This window comes from Melozone crissalis, unplaced genomic scaffold (assembly GCF_028551555.1).
Source record: "Melozone crissalis strain CALT ecotype California unplaced genomic scaffold, PUWL_Pcris_2 ptg000017l_1, whole genome shotgun sequence".
NCBI lineage: Eukaryota > Metazoa > Chordata > Aves > Passeriformes > Passerellidae > Melozone > Melozone crissalis.
The window spans coordinates 4854727-4881684 of record NW_026535795.1 but is presented as its reverse complement, the minus strand read 5'-3'; the positions used below and the strand labels follow the sequence as shown (position 1 = coordinate 4881684).

The 26958-nt window shown below is 49.0% G+C and overlaps 1 protein-coding gene across 1 annotated transcript in view; it reads left to right on the top strand.

Moving 5' to 3' along the window:
• The first annotated feature begins 10015 nt into the window (after positions 1-10015).
• Positions 10016-26958, top strand: part of LAMA5 (laminin subunit alpha 5) — an 87396-nt gene continuing 70453 nt past the window's right edge. The window contains exons 1-2 of the mRNA XM_054274367.1: positions 10016-10294; positions 15948-16100. Of these exons, the coding sequence (XP_054130342.1) occupies positions 10016-10294; positions 15948-16100 (432 nt within the window). The remainder of the gene's footprint in view (positions 10295-15947; positions 16101-26958) is intronic.

Below are 26958 nucleotides of genomic sequence, written 5' to 3'. Positions count from 1 at the left end.
GGCTCTGACACTTCCTCTCCCAAAGCCAGCCTGAAATAATAAGGGTTTGATAAACACCCCAAAGCACTTTGCTTTTTCAGGGAGCTGCAGCCAGAGAGACATGAAAGAGCAGAAGCAGAATGGAGTGTAATTAACTTTAAACCCTCTGAAACTCCTGCTGCTGTGTGTGGCGGGCTCACTTTGGAACACAGTTGGGTTTGGGGCAACTTCTGATCTTGGTGTCAAGTCAAGGCTCGTCCAGAGAAAGTGTGCATGCCTTTATTAGCATGCAAATCACATATCCTCCCTATTGCACTGTCTCTGCATCCCTCCCTCTAGAGCTGTTTAAAGCAGGCAAGGACTAATTAAATTGCTTTATTCAGCCTCGGAGTGCAGAGCCCAAGGCAGGAATGCCAACGGGCACAGCCCATGCCCTCTGTGCTGCCACAAGGAGCGTGGCAGGCCTGGCCTTCACCTCATCAGGCAAGGAATAAATCCCCTGCCATGAGGATGAGGATGTCAGGCACCATATGCATAAATCACATGAGGCACTATATGCATAAATCACATGAGGAGTTTCCAAGTGGCTTTCATCTTGGGAGTCCTTACGGGTTCAGAGCTATGGATCAATCCACAGTGGATACCTTTCAGCAGTGATTCCACATCTGAAGTTCTTTAATGATGTGGCTCCTTTAAATGAGATTCTAAAAGCCCAAGCCAGCTGAAATGGTAGCACACAATCAAGTTAATTACTTTAATTACTATGAAATTATCAGGCAGTGTATTTGTAATTTTAATCTCCTAATCCGCAAAGTACCTTTTTCCCTTTAGTGCTCCCAAAGAAAGTAAAATAGCTTTTGGTTTCCTTGCCAGCTTTTCAAGGATCTTTGAAAACTGAGAAGAAACCTCCCACAAATAGCCTGGCTGTGATTATGAGGTTTCTTTTTTCGTTATTTAAAATATCATCCTCTATATGAATGCAAAGCATTTAAAAGCAGTAATAGGATCTATCCCAGCAACCAGGCATTTGAGTTTGAGATTTCTTGGGTTACTTGAGCTGTACAAAGGTAATGCACAGCATAAACCTTCCCTAAAGTGCTGAGGAAATTGGAGCTTATGGCAAGGGAAAACCAGTAGCCAGAGAAGGAGCCCAGGGCTGTTTCCAGCTGCCTTTTTTGAAGTGTTATGGCTGCAAAACTGCACTCAAAGTTCTGCACTGAAGGACCTCAAAGTGCTTCCCCCTGGTATGAAAAAGGGTCCCTGACCTCCAGGCCTGCAGCCACTCTGCACTTCAGCTCATCCTCTGGGACTATCCCAGATTCTCCAGTGTATCAAGGCTGTTTGTAGGGAAACATCCCTCCTGATGTCTGCAAGCTCCTGAACTGCCAGCCTGGAGAGCCCCTCAGCTGCCCTGAGCTGAGAGCTGGCCATGGCCCTTCCATTCACCAGCCCCTGGAGCTGAGTTTAGAGTTCATTGTGTTTTTCTGAGTGTAAACCCTGACACACCAGCAGTTCTTGTGCTTGCTGTTTGACCTCCTGGAAGGGGAAGAGGCAGGGCAGAATATGTGGGATTTTCACTATTGGACCTGTATTGGGATCTATTGGGGTCTAAGCAGGGTTTAGCTGTTTAATCCATTTTTTACAAACTTCAAAATGCCCCTACATTGAATGGTTGAGCATCTTACAGCTTTTATTCTTATCATTCCCCTATGACTGCTACTCCTCCTCATTTTGAGTTGATGTAAAGAGGGAAAGAAAAAGTTCAGTGATGTGTCCATGTCATGCAGGAAACAGTAGTGAAGGGACTTGAGCCTCAGAAATAATTTAAGTTCTTGGCTGTGGCACCATCTCTCTCTGTGATATCTGAAACAGGCTCATTGCTCTTTTATTGTGGAGAAAGCACCTATTTTCCTATTTGCTACCTCTTCCTACAGCAGGGAATTATTTTTAAGCACAAAACATCTGGCTGTTCCTATTAAGCTACTGTAGGAATAATCTGCATGGAAAAAAAAAACGTCAGATGCTTTCCCAAATAGGAAGTCATTTAGATTTCAGATTAATGGCTGTGACAATGGAAATAAATAAAATCTTTTCCTGATGTGGAGCCCAAACCATGGGTTGTTCTTATCGATGGTGGACACAGGTGTGAAATGTGTCTTGTGCTGCACATGGGGAGCACACACGAAAGAAAGGCACAAATATCCATTTTATGCAGACCTCCCAGCCTGTGGTATGCTTTTAGTGCGGGAGTCAGCTGGTGAATGATGACAACTCCTGCTCTTGCAAGCCTTCCTCTCTTGCAGGCACCCTGCCCTGATCCCACTCGGGGAAATGAATCCTTTTCCCAGAAACGAGAGCAAGAGTGAGAGGCAGGGAGGATCAGGGCACTCACTGAGCTGTTCTCTCTGGGACCTGTAAATCCTCAATCCTGGCTGTGAAAGGAGCTGCACAAAATGGAAATTAAGGTTTGGGCTGGACAGGGGGGATGGAGGGAGCCAGCACAGGGAGCAAGCCCAGGTCTGGGGCAGGGATGGCACTCCAGGCTCTCAGGTGCAGGGAACTGAAGCTGAAGTTTCTCCTGCTGTCAATGCCCTGTGGGTGAGATGGGGACAGCCTTTGTGGGGACAGCAGGGCTGGAATCCAGGGCTTTCTTCACAGGCATCTGCTCAAACAGAGAATTTCTGCTTTGTGCAAGCCTTGAGCTGCACAGGGTCAGCAGCACGACCTGAACACCTCAGATTGCACTCAGCAGATGGGGAGCAGTGTGCCTGCAGTGCCAGGCAGGGACAGGAGGGGAGAGGCTTGCTCAGATCTGGATTTTGTGGCAGAAGGGCAGCTGGGATGTGTGCATGGAGCGTTTCTCACTTTGCATTGCATGAAGGCCCTCAGCATTCCCCACGTGTTCTGCTCTCTGATAAGGTTAACAGGATAAAGAAAATGTTACCAAATGCACTCTAACAGATGACTGCAATTTGCACTCAGCTGTTAAGCTGCTGGCTTTTCTCTCTTAGGAACTGGAGAATGGGAAAGCCTGGCCTGTGTTATCAAGAGGGGTGAGATGAAAGTGCAGAGGGAAGCTCCACAAATTTCTCTTGCACTTGGTCAAACTACAAATAATCAGATTAAGCCATAACTGTATAAATGGGGCTTGAGTGTGTTTGCTCTGCTGACTTGGTCATGCATTCAGGACGTTCAGGCTGGTGTAACTGCAGCCCAGGAGGTATTAGTCACGCTGGGAGGACTTCAGTGAATATAAGAGGGCTTCATCTGGGCAGTTTCCAAGGCAACTCTTGCTAATATTTCATTACAATGCTCCTGCCCTCTGCAAGTCCCATGGATTAGGACTGGGAATCTCAGAAAGAAGAGCTGATTGTCAATATTGTGCTTGGATTGAATGTACCCCAGAGGGGGGAAAAATAAAAGGTAAAGCATTTCCCTTAGGCAGAGCCACAACGCACAGCTGGAGCTAAACTCTGTCTGTCATCCAGCACTGCCTTGTGCCCTGAGGAGAGGCTTGGGGAGCAAATAACCTTCCCCTAACTGTGTTCCTTGTCACTGACTGAGGAGCTGTTGCTGATTCCCTTGGGGAGCTACAGCCTCTGTGTGCTGCACTGGGCATCCTCTTCCTCTGGGAAAACGTGAAAATAACAGGGCATCTTCTGGTGTGGGATATTGCTCGAGATGTTCTCCCTCTGGGCCAGCAGCAGGGATCTGTTGCTTGTTCCTAGTTACACTTTTCATTAGCTGTGTATTATTTATTATTATTTATATTATGTATTATTTCTTGTTAATAAAACAGGATTTAATAGGAAAATGGCAATACAACTATCCTGTATGAAGGAGATATAAAATGCTACTGGGTTTTTATCTGCTACCAGTAATTTCCAACTGGATATGATGTTGGTGGAAGCCAACCAGGGTATGTCAAGACCCCATGCCTGAAGAGTATTTATATGCACATAGCCACAGGGCACAGAATCAACCCCGGGTGAAGTAATCTGTGGGAGGATGAACTTCCAGGCATTCAAAGAAGTTACAATGACATAGCAGGAGAAGTCCTATTCTCTGAGTCAGGCTTGAGTCAGTTTCCCATTTGCAGTGCTGGATGTGTCCCACCTTTCAGACAAGGAGCAAAAGGATGTTCTGTCTGTCTGTGTGTCTGTGTGTCTGCAGTTTGCCCCCAGTGCTCTGTCACACTCAGGGGAGTGTGTAACCGCACTGTCGCAGACATCTTTTTGTGAGAATCCTTTCCTTAGGATTTTTCCTCCTGAGAAGCTGAGAAGCCTCAGGAGCGAAATGTAAACATTGATTATCTGCTGCTGTGGAATGCAACAGGTGCATCTGTGATTGGTCTCATGTGGTTGTTTGTAATTAATGGCCAATCACAGTCAGCTGGCTCGGACAGACAGTCTGGGACAGTTGCCTTTGTTATCACTCTTTTCTTTCTATTCTTAGCTTAGCCAGCCTTCTGAGATGAAACCTTTTCTTCTATTCTTTAGTCATAATGTAATATATATAATAAAATAATAAATCAAGCCTTCTGAAACATGGAGTCAGATCCTCATCTCTTCCCTCATCCTCAGACCCCTATGACCACTGTCACACCCCAGCGTTGCTCTGGTTTTCACCCTGAGCACACTCACTCACCCCCTGCCTCCTCCATGGATTCAGCTTGACACAGAGCTCTTGGTCCTCCTGCAGTGCTGAGCAAGAACCAAAGCTCACCCCAGGAGTAGCTGCACTTTTCTGCTGGGTGAACTGATCTCTGTTGACATGTCAGCTCGTTAAATCTGCAGGGCCCTTCTGGCTGGAGGCAGGGCTGTGTGGCACATTTAGAGCATGATTTAGTTATTAACAGAAAAGCAGCTGTGCTCCTGTTTGAGCTGTGCAAGGAAAAACACACAGCCAGTGATGCCCCAGCCCCGAGCGTGCCTGGGAGACAGCACTTAGGTGTGTTTTCCATGTGCCCCAGAATAATACAGAGTTCAGGCTTTAAAAGAAAGTATTTGGGACCTCGCCAGGTAGACAGACAGCATGAATGAAACACCTGTTCTGGCTTTGGGAGGGTTTTGGAACCATTTGATTACCGGGAAGGTACGGGCTGACCTTAAAGGGAACTGAATTCTCTGGTGTAGAGTAACATGTCCTGCTGCATTTTGAATCTTCTTGATCTCTTGGTGAAAATGTCCACAGCAGACAAAACACAGATGTCTGCTGCTTTTGGTTTTAACTAAAAGGTGATGCTTGGGCATGGCAAATTGACCAGCTCTGTCTCAAAACAGTCTTTTTCAATTTTGAATAAATGTTAAAGGAGGGACACTATAAAGGAAACAAAGATAAAGCACATTAAAGTAATTCTACTGAGAGAGGAAAAACAACTGCTCGTTCCAGATCCCAATCTGGTTCTTGCCAATCCTCCTTGGTACTTGGCAGTTTTAGGGGGCTGCATTTTCACATGGTGTAATTCAATTCCAAAAAAGATATAAAGAATTATGTCTTTCCTAGAGTTGCTTCCCATTGAATCTCCTTATCACTCTGGTCTGGTTTGTCCAGGCTTAACTATTTCTGTCAATGTGGCAAAACCAGCACCGGGAATTCTTTCATGAAAACAGACTACAGCAGATGGTAGTGTGATGAGTTTGGTCATCCCCTCTGGCTTTTGGCTTTATGTGTTCCTAAGAACCAGTCTGAGAAACCGAGGCAGATCCTGGTAAATTCCTCATGCCTTCAACAAAACCCTCCAGCCCTTTCCCACTGCAGATTCAAGCTGTGCCCCAGCTCCCCCGATGCAGAAGGGTTTAAAAAGCTGTAATTGAGCTGTCAGTTTGAAGAACAAACAGGGGAAATGTACTTTAGGTCTCTGTTTGGGGCTGTTTGCCGAGCTGTCTGTATGTGCATGCGTGGGGGGCTGTGTGAACAGGAGGAGAGCTCCTTTGAGACTCTGTGAGCTCAGCAAACCCCTGCAAACCTCACATGAGACCTGCTGATGCCTTTTGTGGGTTTGTTTTACAACCTTTTCAGGTAGAGCCTGTGGAGACAGTAAAATTATAAAGCTGGAGATGTGCTTGAAGGATATTGATTGCACTTCTGGATTGTGTTAGTCAACTCCAGCTCATGCAGAATTAGTTCTCAGCTCCTGGTAGCTGCTCCTGACACACCTGAGCCAAGGCACAACACCCTTATAAATGGTGTGGAGTTCTGGGGTCAGCCCAGAGCTCAGCTCAGGAAACACCTTCCTCCACACAGCCTGCTGCAGGGCAGCAGGAAAGTGATTAAATCTTCCCTGAGATAACGTGTTCCTGACCCTACACCATACAAAAACCATGTGCTCACTCATTTCTCTTGGCTCAGGCCCTGCTCTCAGTGATGGCTCTGGCTGTGGTGGTGCCTTGGTAGGAAATATCGCAAGGAAATGGGTATTTCTCCATTGGCCATATGTTGCTTTTCCTGGAGTGAAAGAACTCCTTACATTTCTCAGTGTAATAGACAAGATAAAACCAGAGAATTTATTCACAGGAAGCAGAGTGTGTCTGTGTCACTGCTGAATTACTCTCTCCTGGCTGTGGGATGCTTCCCTGTGCTCCTGCTGTAGGTTAAAGGCTCTGTATAGACAGGAAAACTCCCACTTGTAACTTGCAGAATCTTTGTTCAGATTCAGGAACTGAGTTCCCTCATTGAGATAAGTTGTTTGGAGCCCATACATTGAATTTGTTCTCATATTTCTTTTAAGCTCTTCCTGTCCCTCCACGCCCCCAAACCCCTTCTGCCACTCTACAGCTTGCTTGAAGAAAGAGCTTGTGGTTTCTGGTGGCAGCTTTGGGCAAGCTCCTCATAGCCCTGCAGTTTTTAGGGAGGCAAAAGCAAAACCCTCAGTGGAACTGGGATGCCTGTAGCGGGTGCAGATGGATAACAGCATGGCTGAGGTCGTGTTACTACATGCAGGCTCACAGAAGATTGGAGCAGGAATGCTACAGGCTGGATTATTTTTTTTCCCAGTTTTCTCTGCATTCACTGGTCGTGGTTTAGATTTAAAATAAAAAGTGTCTCTTCTGCTTCAACACCTCTTATTTGAGAGCATGTCACTGTGACCAGCTTTGTGAGGCCGAGCCAAGAAGCACCAGTGCGAGGCTCAAAAACCAGTAAAATTCAAAGAGGGATCAGAGCAGTAAAGGAATGGCAAATGTCCAGGGATGTTGAAATTTATGCTCAGAAAAAGCTCTTAAATGGAAGAAAGGCTTCACTACTCAAGCTCAGTTCTAGCTGTTATAAATCTTTTCTGGGAGCAGAGTATTCCTCAGCCACCCGTGGGGGTTTTCACTGGAAATGTTTGCTCTGGTGACTCTCAGGTGAGGTGTTAGGCCAGATGGGACTCGTGTCCAGTTCAAATTAGTAAATATGATTTTTTTTGTCCTAAGTGTGGCTGAAAAGAGATGGTATCAGGGAAGGAGTTTAAGCTGTTTACCTCAACTTTTTGGTTAACCTCTAAATTGAACATTTAGCAATGTTAGAAACCCTCTGTCTTTTTCTTCCTGTGCTGGATAAAAACTTCAAAATGCTCTGTCTTTAAACTATTTCCATTGCTTCTTGGAAAACTTCAGATCCCCTCAGTTACAGGTAGCCTAAGTATGATTTCAGTCTTCAAACTCTCTTTGACTGCACAATCAACAGGAGGCCAGTTCAGACTGCAGAAGGGTCATTTTTTCTGCGTGGTGCTCTTGAGTCTGTGCCACAAAACCCACGTGCTAACTGTGATTTCACTTTCCTTAATTGCATTTTGGAAGGGAGATTAATTATATTGCCACTAGAGGGATTACAGATATTAGACTGGCCCAAGTGTTTTGCCCTGAAACTCTTGTGGGGGTGGGAGAAAGTTATTTTCCTAATCTGTGCCCTGCTTTCCTTGTTAACTCTTTTTACGTATTTACAGGTGCCATGGGGTGTAAGTAGCTAATTAAATATGGCATTTGATAAAGTTGAAGGAAGTTTTAATTCCTGTCCTGTGGAGTATTGGTCTCCCCCACATAAACATGTTAGTTAACGATTACTGCAGAGCAGAAATATTTTCAAAGGTGGCTGTTCCCAGCGGAACCTACTCATTTTCAAGCACGGTTTAAAGGGCAAAGACTGTCTGTTCTCTTGATAAGAATTTGTTTTTAAAGGTTCTATTTAGCTTTTAAAGGCTACATTCATCCGCTCGGAGATAAGATCTTGCATTAAGTGGGGAAACCGGGGGGAAAGGTCTCCAAAGAGACGGGCGAGCAGGAAGGGGTTAAAAGATGTCTGAAAGCGCTTTAGGAAATCTTTCTGACTGAATGGGTTTGGCGGCCGTGCTTCAGTGCTGCCTCACCATGTGGAACCGGGCACCTCTCACCGCCCTGGCTCTCAAACCCTGATGTCATGACAATGTGATCCCCGGGAAACAGCTGGCACTGGGTGCTCCCGATGGCGTGGGGCAGGAAAGGAATGGCAGAAATGGCAAATCCTCCCCTTCCCGATGCTCGGAGCCAGCAGAATTCCCGAGCAGCACCTGGCTGGAGGGCTGCCAGTGCCCCACTGCCTGCAGAACCCTGTGGAAACCTGACAATAAATCCATATATACACTTATATCCATTTATACACTTAAATCCATATGTGCACTTATATCTATGGTGGATATAAGTGGATATATATAAATAAATAAAAAATATATAAACATAAATATATGAATATATAAATATATATAAAATTATATAAATCCATATATACACTTATATCCATGGTTCTCCACATACAGCAAGAGGGATCATTCAAAAGGCCCCAGAAGTGCTGAAATCAGTGTAATTGCAGAGCCTGGCTGGTACATACCATGTGGAAATTCACTTTGTGGAGCTATATATTTGAGCCACACTCATCACATTTTTTTTTTTGATTGTTTGTTTGTTTTCTTTTTAAAGCTTTTCATACTTAAGACAGCAGCTTTTCCGAGAGGACTGGTACCTCCTAGGCTGTCCACAGAAAATAGGAAACCAAGAGGATGATATGATGCAAGGAGCAAATGCCCAGCAGCATCCTGTGAAGATCTGGACATGCTTTAGAGCTTGTTTTGCTTCCTGTGGGGTTCAAATACCGCAGCAATCCAACTGTTTGGAATCCAGACCTGGTCTCTTGGTATGTCCTGCTTTAAAGATGCAGGCTTGTCCAGTTCAGGCACAACGTTTTGTGTGTATTATTTAATTATTGGATTTTAAAACAGTCTGTATTTGCCAGAAAATCAAAGCAGTGGTCTGATGAGTTAATTTATATATTGGTCTGTATTCATGTTCAGGGTTTTGTCTGTAAAATGTCTTCCCCCCAGCAGCATATAAAGAGCTGGCAGTGCATGTGTCACATCACGGAGGGAGTGTCCATGGGCGGCCAGGGGATGGCAGAAAGTTGGGTTATCGCTGAGCTGCTTCCTTCCCCCTTAGGTGAGCAGCTAAAGTCATTTCCCCACAGCCATCCTTTCCGGGAAAAGTGGAAGTAAAATTTTCACTGCCCAAATTAAATGAGAACCCACAGCGCACCTCGAGGAGCGCGAAGTGGGTTCGGTCAAGCCCAGTTCCCCTGTTGTGTTAATTAGTAATCGAGTTCTTCCTGCAGATAACCCGATCTATCGGTTAATGGAGTTTACCGTGCTAAAACCCCAGCGAGCCGCCGCGGGCAGCGCAGCCCCGCAGACACAATGGGCACATTGTTCCCTGGGGAGGGGGCGCCATCATTCACCCCACTCCTCCGGGGCCGGGGGTTTGCAAAGGGTTAACCGGGGCCGGGGGGTTCCCGTGAGGGGTTAACCGGGACGCGGGGCCGGGGGTTCCCGGGATGGTGAAGGGTTAAGCGGGGCGGCGGGGCCGGGGGTTCCCGTGAAGGGTTAACCGGGGCGGCAGGGCTGCCCGGCCCCTCCCCGCAGCCGGGGCTGAAGTAGCGCGGCGGCGGCGGAGAGGGGCAGAGCCGAGCGGAGCGGGGCCAGCGGAGCCAGCGGAGCCGGTGCCGCAGCGCTGCCCGGCCCCGCCGAGCGAAGATGGCGAAGGCGGCGGAGCGGGGCGGTGTGTGGCTCCTGTCCCTGCTGTCCTTGCTGCCCGCCGCCGCCGCCCGGCCGCCCGCCTCCTTCCCCAGCGATGTGAACGGGCACAGCCTCCACCCGCCCTACTTCAACCTGGCCGAGGGCACCCGCATCTCCGCCACCGCCACCTGCGGCGAGGAGCCGGCGGGCGCCGGCAGCCGGCGCGCCGTGGAGGATCTGTACTGCAAGCTGGTGGGGGGCCCGGTGGCCGGGGGGGACCCCAACCAGACCATCCAGGTACGGCCGGGCCGGGGATGAGGGCACGGAGCCCCCCTTTGTGCGCCGCTGAGGGCAGCGGGGCCGGCGGGCAGGGCCCCGCTCCCCGCGGGTGCTCGCCCGCATCCCCCGGGCGGAGCGGCCGCGGCTGGGTCGGTGCTGGGGGCTCTGGTTGTGGGGCCAGCAGGGAGGGCTGGTGCCGGGGCATCGGTGCTGGGGGCTCTGGTTGTGGGACAGGCAGGGAGGGCTGGTGCCGGGCATCCCCCGGAGCAGCGGGGCTGGGGGCACGCACGTGTTCGGGCTCTCTCCCAGCCCTGCCTGGAGTTGCTCGAATGGAGCGCGTCTCGTTCTTTTTAAAGTTGTGGGTTCTTTGTGTTTATAAAATCGCGGGCAAACCAGCACCTACATTCCCTTTGGTAGTCAGGGAATCGTTATGGTAACTGTAGTAGGTATTACTTTGATGCGTCTCGAACTGATAATATTTACATTGATGTGTTTTAACTCGGTGCGTTCGGTGGGGCATTGGGATGAGCAGAGGGGAAAGTTACAAGAGTGGATTTTACAAGCCAGTGTCAGGTGATTTATCTCAGGGGTCCCATTTTAAGCTGCCCAGAGGGAGCTTGCAGCCAGGAATGCGGACGGTAAAAGCTGCAGTGCAGTGAAACAGCCATGGCTCCCTTGAAGGGAGGAAAGAACAGTTGTAAAGGGGCTTGTAAAACACCGCGTTTAGTTGCAGGAACTCCAGACCCAGTGTCCCCCCTGAGGGCAGCCCAAGCCGGGAAGAGCAGCTCTGATTTGAAATGCTCCCGCAGCCTGAAGCCAGCCATGGAGCCACCGGCTGCTGCTCGGTGTTTTCTGCTTGTGAGAATTGTGAGAGCCGTGGTGCCACTCACCTGTTGCAGTGGTGTTATCCCTGTTGTATTAATAACAAGGACGAGCAAAGGAAAACTGTCAGTTTCTCGGACCAAGCCTTTCTCAGCCTTTCGGTGGGGGTGGCTTTGTTACAAGATCATCTCTGAAGCATTTTTCTCATTCTGGCCCACATTCTCCCGAGTTAGTGCTGCACTAGGAATTTTCCAGCCATTGTGTGGTTGTGACACGGAATTTTGCTGTGTGTGTGGTATAAATGGCTGAAGATGTCACTGGATGGCAAAAACCTGACGTATCCTCCTGCGAGCTCTGCCACCTTTTAAAGCCATGGCTCACTTCCCTGCACTGTAAAATAGAAGAAGTTTTTCCTGAAGTCCCAGTAGCAGAAGGTTTATAGGGACCTCCATGTAGTAATTGTGCCTCCAGTGAGGCAGAGGAGTAAAGCAAGGTGAAGAAGTACTGCTGTTCCGTGCACTTGCAAACAAATATGTGAACGACGTGCCAAGGAAAACGGGGAGGGTAAGGCTGCTTGGAAAAGCTGGCAAACGTGGGTGTGCATTTATCACTCCACGTGTGTCCATCTGTGCTCTGGCCACCCTGCTAGCTCAGCATGACACGCAGCACTAAGGATGCTGCTGACTGAAATAACCCCTTGAGGCTGTCCCAGCTCTGGGAGCAGCCCCAGCATCTCCCCAGTGCCAAACACAGCTCCTGAGCTCTGGAATTCTGCAGGGACCCCCTCCTGTCCCCTGCGCAGCTCTGGCACAGGGGGGCTTTGATCTGAGCACCGCTTCCCAGGCCAGCGGGCTTCGCTCAGTCTGAAAGCTTTAGAAAATTCCTTTTGTAGTGTCTCCTTTCCATGACCGCAGGCAGCACCTAAAAGGGAGGGGAGGAAACAGGAGGCATCAGAGCAGAGGTCAGAGTTCCCAATTCATCCCCTTCAGGGGTCCTGGCACCACCCGGTGACTGAAGCAAGGAGGGAGGTGGGAGGGAAGTGTTCAATTTGAGCGGGCTGAAACAACAATAATGAGCTCCACATGCATGTCCTCGCTGCCTGATGTCCCACCAGCCCAGAGCCCCTGCCCCCCTCCATTCACCTGCTCATTGCTGTGTGATGTGCTCTGGCATAAGGAGTTGTCATCAGGAATACTGGAAAAATGCCACTTGGGACCTTCCAAGAGACATCCATGTGCTGTGGTGGTGAAGGGATGTTTGCTTGGTTGAAGACCTGGGCTAAACATTAATTTAGTTGTCTAATAAATTAGTTGAGTCAGTTCTCTATTTTCTGCTGGTTTAATTTGACGTTATAGAAGGCTTCAGAAAAAGGGAGTTCACTGACTTCTAAACATGATGGTCTTAAAATGTCAATAATCATTAAGTTTTCTGAAGCAAACTGCCTTAAAGACACTTGCAGTGGTTTTGGCACGGCTTGTGGGAAGGCTGTAAACCTTTTCAAGGAGTTTCCTTTGCTTTATTCAGGGCTTTTTGGCAGGAGGCTGCATTTCCAACTGTGGGGGGCTTTTCAGTCTGGAAGGATGTGAGGCACAGCAAGGCTGAGGTGTGCTGAAAGGGACTTGCCCTGGAGGTTTGCTTCCCTTGTCACATTCACTCCTCATGTGGGCCAGCCCTGCTTTAATGATAATGTCTGGAGGATAAGGCAGAAGAGAGATCACAGATTTCTTTTTTTGTTTTAAGCTTTACTGGAGGTGCTGTCTTCCAAGGCAGACAAGCCTGCAAAGGCAGAGCTGTGTGCTCGTGTTGCCCATCCCACCCTGTGCCTGGGCGCTGTTCCAGAGCCAGCAGGGATGGTGCACTGCTCCTCAGGGTGGGGCAGGGCTGCAGATTATTGTTGCAGATTATGATTGCAGCAGTAAGGCTGGTTACTGGCATTAATTACCGCAATTACAGACCTCAGAATTTAAGAATGTACAATAAATTTGACTGATTTCAAGGCAGTGTTGTTTGTGCTTTCCTCAGATGCCTGTTCACAGCACTGAGCTGCAGCCCTGAGCTGTCCTTGCCAGTGTGGGCACTGACCAGAGCTCTGGCCCTCTCACGCTCCCAGGTGTTGATAACAAATGGAATATGGAGATGTTTCATCCCTGAGTGTCTCAGAATTAAGTGTCACTCTTTTGATACACTGTGGTGTCAATGATCATCTGTGCTGGTGCCTCTGTATCCCATGGCCTGTCTGGTGTGTGGCAGAAGGAATCTGGCTCAGCCTTCAGTGCTCCAGGTGACCATTGGTGCTGAACCTCTCTGTAGGTGTCTCTTGTGGGTTTGCACCTATGATAGTGTTGGATTTCCGTGGTTTGGCTGAAAACACAGGTTTGGAACAAGTTGTTGCCCATGGTGAGCCAGCCCCTGCCTAACTCTGTGTGAGCAGCTGATCTGCAGGGACAGCCCTGGGAGCAGCTTGCAACAGGCACTTTGTCTCAAACAGAACTTTTTACACCCCATTTCCTGCCCTTGCTAACTCATCCCCAGCAGCCCTGTGCTCCCTGTGACTTTCTGATAAATCAGGTGAGGGGAGCTGCTGTTGGGTCACGGCAGGGCCAGATAAACTGGGACAAAGCCACCTGTGTCCCCTGAGAGAGGGGCCAGCAGGGTGCCCAGTTGGTCTGTATGCTCAGGGGAAGCTTCAGAGCTCCCAGTGCCCTGGGCAGGATCAGGCCCTGCAGGTCTCTGGAAGCTGCCCCTCATTCAAACCTCCTCCTTATCTCTCTGCAGCTTGCTCTGATAGTGGCAGTTTTATGTTCTCTGAGCTGCCCTGGAGCTCCCTGTATTGCTGAAGTTCTTCCTTTGGCCATACCTGTGTAGTGTCCACCCCTGAACTGCTCTGGCTACCTGCAATCTCTGCTAAGCCTGCTGCTCACAATTGCATTTTAATTAAAATCCTCTTGCTGATGTCAGAACTTCCCTGTAGAGAACCTGACCCAATGTGCAGGACCCTGAGCTGCTCTAAAACACAAATAGCTGGAAATGATTCCGGTCAGGTTTAGGTTTGGCTCTAATGAAACAACTAATGGGCACCTGGTGCATCAGAGAGGATAATCCCACTTTGAACAGCAAACCTGCTTCAGCTGTGGATGTGTTCCTAGCCCAGCAGGGACAACAGCAGCATTATAAATGTGGAGCAGCTGATCCTCATTTTTACTCCTCTCTTACTCAGCTTGAGGTGACTGTCTCCCATCAATGTGAAGTCTGGGTTCAAAATGGTTTTTACATCTGTGGCAAGAATTTAAAGTATGAAAGTACTTTATTATTTTTTTTTTGTTATTTATCCCTGTTTTGTAACCTTGCCTCACTTCCCCCCCCACCTCAGTGTTGTGCTGAAATTTCCACACAACCTGTTGCACCGGTTCCCATTAAAGGTTTGAGCTTTGAGAGTTGGGTCAGTTCTATCTGGTCTGCTCTCCCTCCTGGCTCAAAGCATGTCCAAACCAGCCTTGCGACCTCTCTGTACACTGAGCGTTCCCTGCATCCATGTCAGCCTTACCTGGATGGTTTCAGCTCCCCTTTTCTTTGGCCTTGTGCTTACCCCCATTTTTGGAGGAATTAGTTTAAAAGTGTTATTGTTCAGGATAACTTGTATTGCATTTTTGTCTGTAAGTAACAAAGCACGTGTAGTGGGGAATAATGCTGTGAAATCTTTCATTTGCACTGAGATTGCTCCAGAGTTTGGAGGATCTGGAAAATCCCATGCTCTGTAGTGGCCCTGCCTTGCCTCAGCCCTGGCAGGGGCAGGAACGGGATTGTCTGTCTTGAGATCTTGTACCTGGTGCGATATTAACACTGGCTGCAGCTGGGGCAGGCAAGGGCAGCATTCCTGCCTGGGGATAACTGTGCCTTTAAAAGGAAAACTGCCTCTAACACAGCTCCCTTCCAGGCTGTTTGTAGCAGCGATTCAAGTGACACAACAGTGGCTCCACACAGCAATTTGCCAGTTTTCAGGGGGCTTTGCAGGTTTCTTTAAGCGTGGGTCAGATTCATTTGTCCATTAATGAGAGAGAAAGAATTGCCCCTAACAGCTCAGGGCTTTGTCTGATCCTGCTCAGGAGGTGCTGTTGAAGTTGTGGGGTTGTTTTCTCTGGCAGCGTGTCCATGGAGCTGACAAAGCCACCCCAGGCCACAAAAGCAAGGCAGAGAAGTGGTGGCAGTCCCTGGCCAGCTGACAGCTGGGGCTGTCCCTTTCTGGCCTTGCGTTGCAGCATCAGCAGCAAAAGGAACTTGGCTGCGAGACTGAGCTTGAAAATGCAGCTGAAAGAGCTATAATGCAGCTGAAAGAGCTATATTGTGAGATAATAGGTGGGCAAGAAACACACTGCAGGGAGCTGGGCAGAGGAGCTGCCAGTCTGAGACCATGGAAATGACTGAATGGTGCTGGGCAGGGGTATGTGAGAGTGGCAGCCCCAGCACAGGAGCTGCTGGCCATGGAGTCTGAGCCTCTGCTCTCCATTGCAGTGCAGCTTCTCCCTCAGACACTCCTGCCTCTGGTAACCTTTGAGTCTGGGATCCTTTGTCCACGTTCACTACATATCTGAAATTCAGGAAGGACGCTGCTCTGAGCAGCTCGGATTCTACGCTGGGTGATTGTGGGGGTTTTTAGCCTTTTCATGTGCCTTTTTGCATCCACACTTTAAATTGGTGCGAACAAACTTTTCTGTGTCTTGATTGGCATTAGCAGGCTGCATTTTCTGAATTGAATGAAACCCTCTATTTTCTGAATTGCTGGGATACCTGACTGCTCTGTACCACATTTTTCTGGCCAGAATTAAATGTTGTTTTTTGTACTTTCTGCCAGGGCCAGTACTGTGACATCTGCTCCTCTGCAAACAGCAACAAGGCCCACCCCATCACAAATGCCATCGATGGGACCGAGCGCTGGTGGCAGAGCCCCCCTCTGTCCCGGGGGCTGGAGTTCAACCAGGTCAACGTCACCCTGGACCTTGGACAGGTAACACAAATCCTTTCTTCTCTGTGTTGGTGAGGAACTGCTTTTCTGCTTCTAAAATCCTTTAGTGGACCTCGCTGGAAGTGTGGAACAAAATCCACTCGTTTAATGACAGGGTTAAGTTTGGTTAAAATAGAGAAGGGAAAACTTCTTGTCTGTCATATTAACTACATTGTGCTCTTTGTTGTTATTATTTAGATCTTCCCTAAAAGCTGAGTCTCCTGTGGAAACTCATTAGGTTATGCAGGTACCATTCCCCTTAGAGGGTACCTGCCTCTAAAACGGGGACACTTAGCAAGGCCTCACCCCAAAATGGGAGAACGCAGCCCTGAGAAGTTCAAGGCTCTGAAACTTTTAACTGGTGTGTTTACAAGTTTTCGAAAAACAGCAAGTCCTGGCTGAAGGTCTTCCTATAAAAGACAAAGGGTGACAATGGATGTTTGCTCTCTAATGGTGGCAAGTCACAGGAGTCTGCGGATGGGGAAGTTTTGGAGCTCGCCTCTCCCCAGCAGACCCGTTTGTTGTGGTTGCTCAGCAGCCTTTTGGGGGCTGAGTCACAGCCCCTTTGGGAGTTTGCTTTGTTCTGTAGATATTTGGAGATCTTTCAGATACCAAAATGACTTTACAGTGACTTCTCAGGTGGATCTTTCACTCTCTCTGCTAGAGTAAAGGCTCATTTGTTAGTGCAATTTGCACGATGCCTGACTCCAAATTTACATCCAGAGATGGCCAGTCGGTATTGATGATGTACCCTTCAGTTGGGTGCCTCAAACACACACTTGAGTCCCCAGGACTGGCTCTGCTCTGCTCCCTGCCTTGCTGTAGCACTCGTTTGGAGTCTGCAAACTATGGAGCCAAAGACCCTTCATAAATTTGGTCTCTCCATGAGTGCCAGCTGCCTCAAGCTGTGCTGTACCAGCAGCAGTGAAATCTCTGCTGCTGACCATGGAGTTTGAGCCTCTGCTCTCCATTGCAGTGCAGCTTCTCCCTCAGACACTCCTGCCTCTGGTAACCAGTCCTTTGAGTCTGGATCCTCTGTCAGTGTTCACTGCATATCTGAAATTCAGAAGGGATGCTGCTCTGAGCATTCTACACAGGATGGCTGTGGGGGTTTTGAGCCTTTTCTGCATCCACACTTTAAATTGGTGCAAACAACACATTCTGTAGCTTGATTGGCATTAGCAGGCTGTATTTTCTAAAATGAATGAAACCCTCTATTTTCTGAATTGCTTGATACCTGACTGCTCTGTACCATGTTTTTCTGGCCAGAATTAAATGGTTTTTTATAACCTCCATTGCAGTGCAGCTTTGTGTGGGCAAAGCCTGCTGGAGCTGAGCCCTCCCTAGCAGAGGTGGCATCTGCTGTGTCTGTCTTTTAGAAGCATCCCAGCTGGCAGGGATGTGCATGGCTGTGCACTCACTCCCCTGTGACCAAGGGCCAGCCCGCAATGGAGCTTCTCCTCCTCTTGTCCCTGTCCCTGGCAGCTCTCTGGCTTTGGGCCAGAGCTAACCCAGCTGCCCAGTGTGCCTGCAAGCTGCTGGGCTTGGCTCACCTGGGGGTTTGCAGCCTTCAGAGCTGCTGTGCTGGGAGCCAGAACCTGGAATAATATGGGAGGACTTGAGTGCTGTTAAAACTGAGCTGGTCTACGTTGACATTCTCTCTCCTGAGTCTGTTTGCACCATCATTTCTGCAGGACTGATATCAGAATTTGCATGTGTGGTGCTGGCGGCAGATGCTTCACCTGGTGTGAAATGTTTCTGCCATTTTCTCTGGGCTCACACAGACCCTCTGCTTCTCTGTCACCTTTGCAATACGTGATAAACCCAGCTGGTGCCAAAAGCAGCACAAGCCTAACAGCTGGTTTTAGTGGCTTCCCCTTCATATGTGCCCTCATTGCATGTAATTGCTATAATCACCTGTTTATGCTCCTGGTGAGAGTTCTTTGCTTTTAACTGCTTTGTTTTGGTAGGTCAGGCAATGGAAACAGAATAAATGTGAGAGAATCGCCAATTTCCTCCTTTTGAAGTTGACTCTGGTTTGAAAGGATAGAGGAGAAGGAAGTTCTGGGGCCCTAGTGTGGTCAGCAGGGCAGGTGCAGGATCAGGCCATGTACCTGGCAGCCAGGCTTCCCAAATTCCTGGGATTCCAGTGAGAGCTGCACAGGTAGCAACGCCCTCCTAGGCATGTCTGACAGCAGGGCATTTTTTGGCTGGCAAACAAAGCCTCTCCTTGCTCTGTGTATCAATCCAGAGAGCTCCTGGACCAAGTAATGTTTAATTTAAGGGGCTCACAGCCACTAAAAGCCTTTGTCCCTGTGGGGGCTTATGAGTGCCTGGGGTGCTGATGGCACTGGGGGCACCCAGGGCTGGCACAGGGGTTGTGGTGCCTGCCCCTTCCTTTGCTGCTCTGCTTCCCTGCTGCCTCCATACCTCTGCAGCCATAATTACCAGCTGGAATTGGCTTTCTCCAGCCTTTGGCAAGGCTGTGGCAATTGGGAGAGGGGCGGTTCATTAAGCAGCCTGTTGCTCTTTGCTTTTTGCTGGCTGGGAGCTCACTCTCCTCACAGGGGTGTTAAAATCCTGAGGGAAGGAGAGAAGGAGGAATATTCACAGCCAGCAAATGAGCTCCAGGATGGCTGGGGCTGGCCACCCAGCTGGTGTGAGGATATTGAGCACTCTCCTCACAGCCTAAGCTTAATGGCTTCATCTGCGAGGTGGGTCAGGGCTCCCACCATGGCTGGGGAAGGGGCTGTGTCCAGGTATCTGCTGGGGGTTGGATGGAATTGCTCCTGCTGGTACCTTGTCTGTTCCTGCCTCCTTGGGGAGGAGTGATTCTTCTTGTCAGAATTGGTGGGGGAGAAAGGAGGAAAAGTCACTTGAAGGTTTCCATGTCTGAGTGCCAGAAATATGACAGCTCCAGGGAGGAAAGTCAAATGGATTTTAGGAGATGCTGAAGAGTGTGGAGAGGGAATTTTTCTTGCTTTTAATCATGACCTTGTGCTTGGTATACTTAGGATAAATGGCTGGGCCACTGCATGAATTTGGTGTAAAATACATCATGGCACCATGTGAAGCACAGCTCAGGGTTTGGAGTAGAACTGACAGGACACTGCTGTCACTGGACTGTCTGGATTTGTCAAAATCCCAAAAAGTGGCTGTCCTGCCTGGCTTCTAGGGCAGAGGTCCACGTTGTGGTGGAGGCTCCTAAAGCTGCTGTGCTGCTGCTCAGCTCCAGGCTCTTTCTGTCCTGCCTGGGTTCTCCAGCCAGCTGAAATGGGAATGTGCCTGTGCTGCAGAGGGACAGGACACCATGACTCACAGCCACCATGGGAACTGTCCCCTGTGATCCTGCTGTGATTAAATGCCACAGTGGGTGGAGGGGGAGGAAGGGGTGTGATGGAAGATTCTTTTTTTTCCTTTCCCCCTCACCAAAAAGGTCGTTTGAGTCAGAGCTGACAAGGTTTAGGGAAACATGAATGGCTGGCTCCCTGCCAGAGCCTGACATCTTCCTTGCATGAAGGTGAAGCCAGGCCAGCCCTTCCTTGAGATGTTTGTGGATAGTTGGTGCTTTATGATAAACTCTGGGGGAGGAATGCTTGCAGTCGTGCAAGAGCAGGAGCTTCGTGCCAGTGCTTGCTTGGGGTTAATTCCTGCAGTGGGAGCGTGGCTGGGCAGCAGCCCCCATCTCCCCTGCCTCCTCTGCTGGCCCTGGGGACCCCAGAGAGCAGCAGGATTCCAGACTGAAGCTGTGCAGAGAGTTTTGGGTGATACCCCAGAGGTATTTAGTTGCCTGACAGAAACACTGGCATCCATTCACTTCTGCTGAGGAGAGAGAAGAAGCCTCCTCCTTTGGAGACCTCCGGAGCTCCTTGAATGCAGCTCCCTTTGGGCTTAGAAGGAGGAAAAGGAGTTGCATTTATTGGTGATTCACAGAGACGGAAAGGAAATGAATTGTGAGCCACGCTCCAGGGCCAGTGCCAAGATGGGGTTTGTAGTCACTGGGATGTGTCACAGCAGGGGAGTAATTGATAACTTTTGGGGCGCTTTGAGAAGCACCTCTTGAGTGTTCTAGTGATTGCAATGGCATCTGCCAAAGCTGCTGCATTTTCTGGCCTCTGAACAGGTTAACCTGTGCTTGCCAGGCTCTCCCAGCTCCAGAGTGAAGGTGTTGATCCACAAAACACACCAGGTGCTTCAGCCCTTGGCAGCAGGCTGCTGGTCTCTCAGTGTGAGGCTTGGCTCTAGAGGAGCTGGGTGTTTTTCTTGTAGTGGATTTTCAGGACATAAACCTGCTTCCTTTCCCTTTGGTACTGCAAATGCGGCCCCTCAGGACCAGCTTTGCACAGTGGTTTGATGTGCAGGATGCCTACAGATGTGCAGGTGTGTGCCTGACTTGCATGAACAGCTCAAACCTTGCTGTGTGAGCTGTGCTCTTGTTAATGAGTATTAAATTCTTGCTTATCTTTGGGAGATCTGGACTGAGTTAGATGTGGCCTAATGCTAAAGCAACCCCACTGATGCAGAGCATAGTGCCTTGTGTGTAAAAACACTGAAATTTTCTTTCACCTCAGTTTCTCACCTCCCATTTAGTTGAAATAGTGGTGGGAGCTGCTGGTGGAGGTATCAGGAGCCTCTGTGGAAGGCAGCTGAAGGAAATCCCTGCAGACTGATGGGCTTGAGGCTCACCTCCCTGTTCCCAGAAAAGCTTTCAATGTGAGGATCAATGTGATGTTCATTCTCTGGCTTAATTAATTGAAAAACCCCTCTTGAGGGAGTTAACTCATGAAATCCCAAGAGAGCACTCAGGGTTCTTCATGAATAAAGATGATGTCCTAGAGGCTGCTTGGTGTGGGATAGGGGTGATGGTCATCCAGGCATTTCCAGCTGAAAACTGTTTAAATTTCTCCCTTTTTTTCACCTTGTTCCTTTTGCAGCTTCATTTCTGTAGCTGTGGGAGCCCTTACAGCCTCTGGGTGATGAAGCTGCTGCTCACATTTCCCTCAAGGGCACTCTTGTTCATTCTTGCTGTGCGCAGGGGGAAAGTTGAAGTCTTTTCTTTTCCTTCCCCTTCCTGGGGATGTCTCCTGCAGCATTTTCCCCAGCACACATCCCTGGAAAATGCACAATGTCCATTTCTCTCAGGCTTTACCTGCCTGGTGTTTTCCATGGAACATTGCAAGAATGGGTCAGGATTCCAGATTTTTTTTTTTTTGTACATGTTTTTTACTTTTCTTAATTTCTCTTACTGCTGAGAAGTAACTATTTGGTATTTACTCCTCCTTGGTCCTCACTGTGCTGGGGCACCACTGTGGGAAAGGAGTAGGAGAGCTTAGTGACATTTATTGTGAGCTTTTGCACCTTAAATAAAGGGCTGGGGCGTAAAATCTCTAACAAAGACCTTCTTTCTCCAAATTGTTCTCTGGCTGTTGCAGCAAAAGCAGCATTAAAAATAAAGCACATTAAGTAGGCTGAGCAGAAATCTTTTTTACTTTCAGCAGCTGAGCCTGTGGTCTCTTCTCCTGTCTAGAGTCCTCTCCAATTGCCATAAAATCCTTCAAAAGTAGCTCAGGATCTTTGTTTGTAGGTTTCAGAACTGTAGCTCCCTGATCTGAGATGGTCTGTGGCTCACATTTAACTGCAGAGAGTGTTCAGTGCTGGATGTAGAATAGAAGCAGGCTGTACATTTGTAATTCTTCTGGGCAACAAAAGGTGTGACTGGGAGAGCGTGCAGCACTGGGAGCTGGCCCCCAGCCCAAGTGGATGGATCTTCTCTCCCAATTTATTTCACACTTTATTGTTTAAATTAACTTAGCTGTGAAGTCTCTTCTGTTTCTTCAAAGCTGCGGTTCCCCTGAGCTGGACCAGCAGCTATTGATTTTTTTTTTTTTTTTTTGTTTTTTTTTTTTTGTTTGTTTCTGGTGCTGATTTTTGCTTTCAGTTAGCACAGAAAGGTCGAGAAGGGCGGTGTGCCAGCTCCCCCCAGATTCCTGGCTCCAGGGGCTGTGTGGGAGCCGCTCAGGTGAGCGGGAAGGGAGAGGCTGGTTGTTAATCAAGTGGGGATCTGTCTCCTCTGGCAGCCAGAGCAGAGCCATCCTCTCCTTTTCAAACAGCCCTGCCAAGTTGGATGCCAAGCTCCAGAGCAGCCAGCGCTGGAACTTCTTTCCTCTTTGTTGCTTACTGTTAAAGGAAAAGATGTGCAGAATACTGTTGTGGGGTAAATCACTGGTGACAAATGAATTTTAATTGTATGTTATGTTTGTGCAAGTCATGAACCAAACCAGTGCTGCTTAAAATCAGTCTTGCAGGGCTGCAGTGAGTAGGATTTCCCTTGTAGCATGTGAATCCCCAAAGACCTGCCTTGGCTCACGTGTGCCAGGCTGAGCACGGGGAGGCTCTGGGCAGGTCACTCAGCATTGTGGCACCTTCTGTGGCCTCAGGAGGTTGTTTCTGCCTGTTCTTTGCATCTCATACAAATGACCCTTGTGCTTCAACAGCTTAATCTTCCCAGAGGCTGTGCTTGCTCTGCCCAGACCTGAACCAGGTGTTAAAATAAGCCTCAGCCTCTCCCCCACCCCCAGAGCAGCTCCAGGTAATGACTGATGAAAGGATAATTGCTGGTTCTGAGAAATGCATGCAAGATTTCCATTCTAGTTTCTCCCGAGGTGTTGTTGCCTATTTATAACCTTGATGTGATGAGAAACAAAGAGGCTGACAGTGAACTCTCCTGCCGTGGAGCTTCTCATTTCCTCCAGCCTGTCCCTTCTTCTGGGCTCCCTGGGATTCCTCAAAGCTGAGGAGAGAGCCCCGGGGGGAGAGGTCAGGCTGGAGCAGGGCAGGCTTCAGTTTGTAATGAATAGCTGGAAGGCAAGCCTGGTAATTCCTTGCTGTTCTCCTGGAAAGTGTCTGCTTGGCTGGGCTGGGAAACAAGAGCGTGCCTTGACTGGGATGTGTGTGTGGCTCCACGTGCTCGGGGTCAGCCCTGCCTGGCTGTGCCAGGGGAGGTAAATCAGAGCAGGGCTGCCTGGGTCAGCCCCTCTTGGTGCTGTTTTACTGCCTCAGGGAGATGGTACAGGATGATGGTACAGGGAGCTTCTTGGGGAGGTCTCTATAGCCGGAGAGGTGACAGCTCTGACACGCAGCATGCTGGCATCTCATCAAGTGGTTTAACATTTTCTGTGCTTTGGCTTGCCCCACCTGCAGGATAGGATTACTGCATTTTATCTCCATCATTTTCTGTGCAGGAGCCTGTGTAGCACCAGCTCAATCACTGATTCCTTGAGTCAGGCTCTTGGCTTGGCTCTGTGCAGCCCTTCCCTGTCTGTCACTTTTTGAGCAAGTGAGAGCCTCCCTCAGCCCTGTGGGTGCTGTCTGTCCATGAACTCGTGTCCTGCACACACCAGTCACTGCCAGCCCTGCTTTTTGTGACAGCCAGCCTCATCCTGTGGCATTGCTCAGCCAGCTCAGTTCTTGGTGCCTGTCCTGGTTGGGATGAGAAGCCCCTCAAGAGCTTTTCCTGCTTCCTGGGGCTCGGTTCCAGGAGCTGTCCTTGCCCTCCACAGCTCCAGCACTGCTATGTCCTGGCTCACATCCACAGGGCTGGCAGGGAGGATGCTAAATACACTCTTGATCATCTGCCTACTCAGCTTTCTGCTCTTTCAAGCCTGTTCTAGCCCCCTGCACCTTTCTTTTGATGCTTTACCAAGCCTGGCTCAGCCCTGCATTCATCTCTGCCTTATCCTTTTATTACAGTCATAAACGTGGCCCTTCAGGCTGTGCCCAGCCTTGATCCTCAGTTGTTTCCTGTTTTCTGGAATCAGTGCTCTTCAAATTCCAGACTTCCCCTCCCATGTGTAATGCCAAGCAGTGCAATAAATACTTCACTGCTTCCTGTTTGATAGGATGAAAATGGAGATTAGTGGGAAGGCACATGCCTGGTGTGCTGGGGAAGAATCTTCCAAATGGTTTAAGAGCAGGCTCCAGATCAGTTGATGAGGGAAATGTGGCCTCTTCCCACAGACCTGGGAACTGAGGTTTTGTTTCTTGGGGCATCCTGGAGAGGAGAGATGGGAGCAGGGATGAGTCATACTGGGAGATGCAGGGACAAAGCCTTGGGAGTGACACATGGATGACTCTGCACAAGGCAAGGGCTGAGCTCTGGTTTGGGGCTTCTTTGGTCACTGACAAGAACAAGAGGAATGACGTTTTGTTCCCCACAGGAGGACTTGCCAAGCATAACTATAAAAACACCTTTGTTAACATGAGGTCAGTGCTAATGGAAGGTGGGTGTGGAGGGTGCCAGCTCCTGTTTGTGTAGTGCAGGAAGCCACATTCCTGTTTCCTCCAGGCACCCCAGCCTGGCCCCAGGGCTTTGGCAAGGCAGGCAGACAGAGGCAGGGAGAGGATGAGCAGGCACTGGGGCAGCAATTGCTGTGCACCAGGTCCTGCCAGGACTTGTCAGTCAGAGCTCCTGGAGAGCACTGCTAGGATGGTAGTCTGACATTCTTGTCCTTCCCTCTGTCAAACAACAAAACTTTCATGGGAGGTGATGTGCAGAAAGCACCGTGCCTCTTGTTCCCAGCCATGTGCACCTACCTGGGTTCAGCAGCGGGGTTAAACCAGCTGGGCTCCTGTTGCGTGGTTATCTGGAAGTTAAAGCAGTTTCCCTTAGAGGAACTTGCCTTTATCCTAAAGATCTGCATATCGCTGATGGCTTTTTCCATGAAGCTGTGTGCTGTAAACTGTGCCTTTGATGGAGCAGATTTCCTGGCAAAGCTTGTGTGTATATCTTGCTCTAGTTGTTGTGCCCTGCCTGAGAATCACTTTGCATCTTCTGCTTGGCATCCTGAGTCTTGCCAGTGGTTGTTTGTGTAACCCATGCAGGGACAAGCAAACAGCCAAACTGAGAATGCCACAATTTAATTTTTAGTTTCTCTTTCCCATTTCTCTCTCTGCCTGCTTTGATACAGAGCTCTCCCTCACACACACACTCTCAGCTGAGCTCTATTTACAGCTTCCTGCAAGTTCCCATCACTGTGGGCTGGAGCCCTGTGCCCAAATCCAGCTGGCATGCTGCTGTAGGCATCTCTTGGATCTGGTTAGATGTGCCTAATGCCAAGCCCCAATGGGAAGAGGAAAAGAATGGCTTTCTGGTATTTGCACATAGCTGCAAACTGTAAACACAGGCTCATGACTGCAAACAGAAATCCGTAATGCTGGTTTCACCGTGACTTCACTGTTGTTGTCCTGGCTGTTTGCTAAAGCTGTTCCTTAATCCTATTCCAGGCTTTGGCAAAGTCTGCATCCACCCAAACTCAGTGGGCACAAAGATTTTGGCTGGACTCCAGGAAGGGGTTTCATTATTTCTTTCTCTTCCAGTTGCTGTTTTCTGCCTTGGAGCGGGCTTGCTTCAAGTTTCTGCAAACAGGGCTGGAAATACAAGGGGGTCCTGGGGGCAAACCCTGTGTTCTTGTGATCCTTGTAGGTCTGGCCAGCAGCAAGAGCTCCACAGAAGCCCTGTGGCTGCAGATCTGTGCTGGTGTTAGCAGTGCTGTAGGGAATGTTAATCCTGCTGTGACCCTGCTGTGTGCTGCTGTTGGGTCAGCTGTGTCACAGTGGGGATGGAAACCTGCTGACGAATGCCAACGTGCTGCACGGCTGGGATGCAGATTTTTAGAAGAATAAACCTGCTTGCATGTGTGGAGTTTGGCTTTGTTGAAATCTGCTAACGACCAGGCTTTAAAGCCAGCGCTGTCAAGGCTTGCAGGAATTCCAGGAAGGCAGAGGAATTCCAGAAAGGCAGAAAGTGCTGCTGGAAGCTGGGGGTGCTGGGGTTTGGTGCAGGGACCTCATACAAGATACACTTTTCCTGTTGGAAATGAGTCATCTTGGTACACGTGGGATCTGGAGCCTGACAGTGATCCAGAGAGGGGCTTTCCAAACCCATTTGGCCCTGGAAATGGTGAACTGAGAAATACAAGGGAAGACAGGCATTTGTCAACTCCGAGAGCTGGGTTCAGAACCAGACACACATCAGGTGTCAGAGCTCCAGCATCCATGTGCCCTCCCAAATCCAGTGGAGGGAGGATTTAAATATTCTCCTTTTGGATGCTGTAGAGTTGGGCTTCCTGAGGCTCCTGTGAGTCATTCCTCATTGGCACTTGGCCATTTAAAATGAAAAGCCTTTCAGGGGCTTTGGTGGCAAGCAGAGAGCTCTCACGTTGTGCCAGTTTTTAGCTAATTCGTCCTCTTGTTTCCTTCCTCTCCTCACCCTTCCTATGCATGCAGGTTTGGGACAGGATATCCACTCCATCCCAGGAATTGGGGGAAATACTTGTAGCATGGCCTGCTGCCAAGATTTTGTTCTTCTGGTTGCTGAGAGAACAGCCCAAGGAAACCCTTGGAGCTGGAGCTGGCATGCAACTCAGAGTGGATTTCCTGCAGCTCTGGAAGTGAAATGTATGACATGTGTTATTTTTTTTAATCCCATAAATGCAAGGAAAAAGAGGACTTGGGTAGGTGACAGGCTGGGTCTGAAATCCTCTCTTTGATGGGAAATTGCTGTGTCACAGATGTACAAGTTGTGCCTTGTCAAGGTTGAAATAGGTCTTGGGGGTTTTTTAGTTGAATTAAGAGCTGAGATGCAACAGGCCTGGGGTTTTTAGTGTAATTCAGTGGTGAAGTATAATTTAGTGGTGAAAATGCTGGGTGACCATGCAACATTCAGTATGTTGTAGCTGGAGGCTCTGCTTAGTCATGCCTGAGTGTTCCAAGAAGGCATAAGTAATTTTTGTCACAAGCTCAGAGCTGTATTGATAATGGCAAGAAAAATAGTGAATTGAAGTGTCTGGAGCTTAACTCCTTG